We start from the raw sequence: 5,654 nt of genomic DNA on the forward strand, positions 1-5,654 counted from the left end.
AAATGGGTCCACCCCAAGGATGGGGTCAGACTGTGGGCTTCCTCAGAGTGAGGCTGAGAGCGGCAGGCCCAGCTGGAGTCTGACCTGTGGCCCTTCAGATAAAGCTGAAAAAGGCCAATATATGATATTAAATATAAAATATAATTAAAAAACAACATCAGAATGAACAACGAGCTGCTGTTAAGAACTCCCGACGTCCATCCAAGGCCCGATTGGTTTCTGTTTCCATGACAACAACAACCGTATGTGGAAAAGACCAAAAACTGAAGCGGTGAAAAAGTTTTGTTGCAGATTAACTATTAACTTTATGTTATTCATTGTCAGCTCGTGCCATCATTAAAGCATGTTAGAAACACACATGTAGGATTTCACAAATCATCGCTCCTACATTTAATCGTCTCCATAACAACTGTGTGTACGTGTTCGCTTTGAAAACATCACATTCTTTATGTTGGTTGGTTTAGACGAGTGATCTCCAGGATGAATGAGGGCAGAGGCCCGTTTCATGGAGACTGTTTAAGTGTAAACCTGGATTAAAAGCCACATTTGAACACCTTCATCAGAGGCTGTGACCATGTTGAAGGACTGATGCTGACGTGCTCTGACACTCATTAGCATAGAAAACAAAGTGGTGAAAGCACAGAGCCCTGAGGAGCTCCACTGGACGGTCTGTTCACAGAACATTTAATTATTTCACTTTTATTTACATGCAAAACAGCCTCAGAGAGAACAGCTGTTTCAGAGCTGCCAGCTTTATTGGAAAGATGAACTGAAATCCTAAAATAGTCCAATTCATGACAAACTGACACGGTGAAATGTTGCAGGATTCAAATGTGTCGATGGATGAACTCTTTCAGTATAAGATGCAATAATACAAAACACATGAAGGTGAGGAGGAATTCATTTAAAGTAAGTGTGATTTAAAGAGGACTGATTCTTTCCTGGTCAGGCTGAAGCTTTCACCGTCTGACCTCTGTAAACAAACCGAAACACGTTCAGTGTTTAGTTTTACCAATTAGGTTTCATGAATCACCATCTGAGAACGTCTCCGATGTGGGCGCCACTCACAGGGATCACTTCCTGTAGAAGGGTCACATGACCTGTTAAACCCAGAGAGCTTCGTGTGACCTCTGACCCTGATCACCAGCGTCAGGGTCAGTGAAGGTGAGATACCGTGTGACAGGAGGAGGAACAATAAAGTTTTATTTGTACGAACACGTAGAACAGATGAAGTCAGAACGAAGCAGGTGGAGCTCAGTCAGGGTGGAGGTGCAGACAGGTGAGCTGAAGGGGAGGAGCCAGTCTGGTCTGGAACTCTCTGTCTCCTCGAGTGAACCTCCTCACCTCTGAAACACACACACACACACTCTGAAGGTTGCAGTCAGGGTGGTGAGGGTGGTGTGTGAGGGTGGGGTTACCTTCTGGTCTCTGGTTGGTGTGTTTCCTGCAGGTGAGGCTGAGCGGCCGAATCATGACATCACTGCTGCACAGACACAACAGGAAGTGGAGGAGGAAGTCGTCAGCGTCCCCGTCACACACCTGAGACAGACACAGAGGTTATGTCTCTGCAGACTCACGGCTCGGCCCTGTGGAAACGTCCTGCAGGACGCCTGTTTCTCTCTGTGGTGGCCCCCCCACAGCGTCCCCACCGTGCTTCACTGTGTGGACGCTGTTCTTTGGGTTGTAGCTGCATCTTCTTCTCGTTTCACCTCCTCTGACCACAGGACGTTTCAGTCTGCAGGGTCTTTTAACACAGCTCCACCTGTGGGTGGAGGGGCCCTGTGGGTTCTCCTGGTGTGACCCGAGTCCTAAATGCCTCTCGCTGTCCTGCCCCTCCCCTGTGGTCTCCACCCTCCATGTGGGAGGTGTGGCATTCACAGTCAGCCCTGATTACCCTCAGAACTACACCACCTGCTGCTTCATCAGGTCGAGTGGGTGGAGTCAGGGGCACGACCTGAGTCTCGCTGAAACACACGGCTGTAAGGCCCCTCCCTCCTGTTCACGTGAGCCCAGCGTGGGTCCGTCACACCTACAGACTTTTAAAGGTGGAAGTGGCCACGCCCCCAAACCAGTTCAGCAGTAAGGTGTGAGCAGACGGAGCTGTTACCAGGATGCAAACAGGATGTGTCCTTTCACAGTTAAAGCCTCATCTTAAATTTTAAAGACAAAATAAAGTTTAAAGACGACGATGAGCACGTGACTCACCTGTGACAGGTTAACATATACACCTGACAGGTGCTACTGACCTGGCTCTGCCCACGAGGGAAGACTCTGATGTGACCTCTGACCCTGAGAGCTCTCTGAAGCCCCTCCCACTGAGCATCAGCCAATCCCAGCAGAGCAGGAACCAGAGCAGCTGAGAAGCAGACGTGAGCCTCACCTGTCCCGTCATCGATCACCAGCCTGATCGAAGAGCAGAGCCACATGGTTTGATCATGTGACTGTCACCTGACTCATCCAGGTGATTAACACGTATCAGCAGGTGAGCTCAACAGGAAGCTGCTCTTACTTTGCTTTGGACTGAAACACTGACGAGGTCGAGTGACACTGAGAGCTGCTGCAGCCCTGAGAGAGAGAGAGCAACAGGTAAACACACACACCTGAAATCGTGAGCAGTTTCCTCCAAAACGACACTTTACTTACTGCACCAACACTAACACGCCACCAACACGCTAACAACACATGAAGCACTCTGAGTACTTTCACTGCACCCGAGAAACTGACACTAAACACATCCTGTACACACTGTGTGTATTTTATGCAGTACCTGTGTGTACACGCTGCCACACAGCGAGCAGCTCCACTGCAGTTGCAGGAACAGGAAACACACCACGTGACCTTTGACCTGTCCCACAGCGCACCTCTGCTTGCTGCTCAGAGCCCACTCACCCAGGTGCATGATGGGAGCAGGAGGAGGAGGCTGGGCCGAGCTGATAGAAACCAAACAAACAAATAAACAACAGCACGACAAACACGTGAACCAGACTTTACCTGTAAACTTACCTGGTGTCTCCCAGGGAGACCACAGTTATGGAGCTGACAGGTAAGTACGTGCAGTACACACTTCCTGTCCTGAAACACACACACAGGTAAACCGCACAGGTACGTAACCATCGGCGTGACTTTGTATTGAACATTGGGGGGTCAAGATCTCTGTCTAAATAAATAAATCTGGGTACATTTCCAGATGATCAAACAACTATTTTACTGGTAACACCTGAAACCAGTAAAGAAAACCAGCAGCCTATTGATGCAAGATGATCCAGAACTTTATTGGGGCTGACATTGTTGGAAATGAGTCCAAATAAAGAGTCCAAACTTTTATAAGCCTGTCTATGTGTGTCTCACCTGGACAGCCTCCTCTGGAAACCAGACAACAGCAGAGTGTTACCTGGCAACAGGCCAGGTGGGTAGGGGGTGTGGCTTAAGTCCAGGTACACCTGCAGACTCCTCCCAGCTTGGTCACAAAGAGTGAGACGCACACCTGCACACACACATTCAGCTAACAGTCAGAACTGAGACTCATACCTGAAGCACTGATGCCTGCAGTTCCTCTAGTGTCCAGCAGAGGCAGCAGTGAGTCGCCCCCATAGACCCCCATGTTACAACTTCACAGCAGAAAAGCCTGATACACAAACCACCTGTGTGTTTGTACCTGAGTGTGTGTGTCCAGAGTGGGCGGTCCTGTTGTTCACACTGATCCTTTCAGACACCACACCCTGAAAACACACCAGCTCTGAGCTGAAACACACACACACACACACACACACACACACACACACACACACACACACACACACACACACACACACACACACACACACCAGTAAGAGTTTAAAGCAGGCTGCAGCTGCAGTTCCTCGGATGGCCACAGGGGGCGACTCAGTGAGGGACGAGCAGTTTACCTGCAATCTAAGACCTCTGAGACGGACAAGACTGTGGGTGGGACGGCCTGAAAACACAGACATTAAAAATATGACGTCATTCAGGGGTAAAACCGCAAAGGATTGTGGGAACGAGTGGCAAGCGGTACTAGCGCACGCAGGCTTTCACACGTAAACAGTCACACAGTAATAAAAAGAAACACAAAAATGGCAAGAAGCTGCTGTATTATTAACTGTGTTGTATTATTAAGTCTTCTGTTGGAGTTATTACGTAATTTATCACAACATGATTGATGATGTAGGTTACAAATAAGTCTTATATTGATTTGAATTGAATTCGTTGCTATGCTGCTTTGTTCACTGTGGCTTTGCGGGCTAATGTTTGTTGTGCTTTGTAGGAAAACCAGAAACAAAATGCAGGAATGTGATCCAGACTGGCCCCTCTATCAGCCTGGGTCATACCGAGTTTAAAGCTGCTACCACAGCCAGATCTGATTGGTTAAGAGAGAGAGCGAGATCGAAACAGCCACGAAACGTCTGCATATATGTGTCCAAGGGTTGTACTGAAGCAAGCAAGTGATGAATAACTGTTTTCCAGTTTGTTGTTAGCAAAGTTTTTTTTCTTTGCATTGTTGATTTGTTTTTCAGGAAGCAGCTAATAATGATGGATTTTTACAATGTTGCTTCTTTCTTGTAAGATTCTATAATAGAATGAAACAATGATGCCAGTTATAAATAAAGACAATAAATTGAATGAATTACGAAACACTCATTTTATTTATATTAGATCTGAAAATGTTGTGTAACACTACAACCTGAAACGACAAACAGATTGTGTTGGCCTGTACAGGAGATAAAATATTTAACAACAGCTAACTAAATGGTAAATGGCCTGTATTTGTATTCTTTACTTAGTCCCGAAGGACCCCAAAGTGCTGGAAATGCTAGCGCTTAATGCAGTGTTTTGATTTTGTTGCCACTTGTACCCACAATGCAATGCATGAAAGTCACATGGTCTGTCAATCTCTAAAAAAAAAGTTTAAGGGTCCTGGAGGAAGACGGGGAGCAAACCGAGTGTTACCTGTCTGCAGGTGGGCAGCAGCAGTGGGCGTGTCAGAGTGTGGAATCTCCAACCACGTCTGACTTGTAGGGTTGACTCAGCGTGGAGATCCACCCCCACTGCGCTCAGAAACTCCACAGCCAATCAGAACACTGGGATCCTGATTGGACAGACACATGGGCCAATCAGCTGCAAAGGATTCAGGTCAGATCAACTCCCACAAACAGGAATGGTGGGAGTCATCTGCATAGCAGTAAAAGTGTAAGCTGTGTTTTGATGATGCTGCCTAAGGGAAGCATGTATAATGTAAACAGAACTGGTCCAAGCACTGAACCCTGTGGAACTCCATAATTAACCTCAGTGTGTGAACAACTACAGTTAAAGCTGAAAAACGTGTTCATGTTACTAATATCAGGAGCAGAGACCGATGAGGCCAACCTCTGACCACGCCCCTTAGTGACATCATCAAGCTGGGTGATACTGAGTGTTAGCGGCGATGAGTCTGTAGAAACATCCAGGCTGGAGGACAGGAAACCACCGCGTACACACCTGAGACACCAAGCACCCTGCACACCACACACCACACACACACGTAACTGTGTATCCAGGTGAGCTCAGGTAACACACAGGTGCGTCTCTCACCTTTCTCTCTGCTTTTTGTTCACTTTCTTTCTTCTGTCATTGGCTTCATTATCTCCCTCCTTTTGTGG

At 47.3% G+C, this 5,654-nt stretch overlaps 1 protein-coding gene across 1 annotated transcript; it reads right to left on the reverse strand.

Moving 5' to 3' along the window:
- Window positions 1–667: 667 nt before the first annotated feature.
- Window positions 668–5,055, reverse strand: LOC113018336 (CST complex subunit CTC1-like). The gene is made up of 10 exons (XM_026161388.1): window positions 4,966–5,055; window positions 3,906–3,952; window positions 3,656–3,741; window positions 3,349–3,484; window positions 3,004–3,072; window positions 2,768–2,930; window positions 2,510–2,565; window positions 2,247–2,403; window positions 1,419–1,539; window positions 668–1,346 (listed from the first exon to the last, which is right to left on the reverse strand). Exons 6-10 carry the CDS (start codon window positions 2,897–2,899, stop codon window positions 1,255–1,257), a joined length of 558 nt encoding a protein of 185 aa, XP_026017173.1. The 5' UTR covers window positions 2,900–2,930; window positions 3,004–3,072; window positions 3,349–3,484; window positions 3,656–3,741; window positions 3,906–3,952; window positions 4,966–5,055; the 3' UTR covers window positions 668–1,254.
- Window positions 5,056–5,654: the final 599 nt, after the last annotated feature.

Source organism: Astatotilapia calliptera, unplaced genomic scaffold (genome assembly GCF_900246225.1).
Source record: "Astatotilapia calliptera unplaced genomic scaffold, fAstCal1.2 U_scaffold_62, whole genome shotgun sequence".
NCBI classification, from domain to species: domain Eukaryota; kingdom Metazoa; phylum Chordata; class Actinopteri; order Cichliformes; family Cichlidae; genus Astatotilapia; species Astatotilapia calliptera.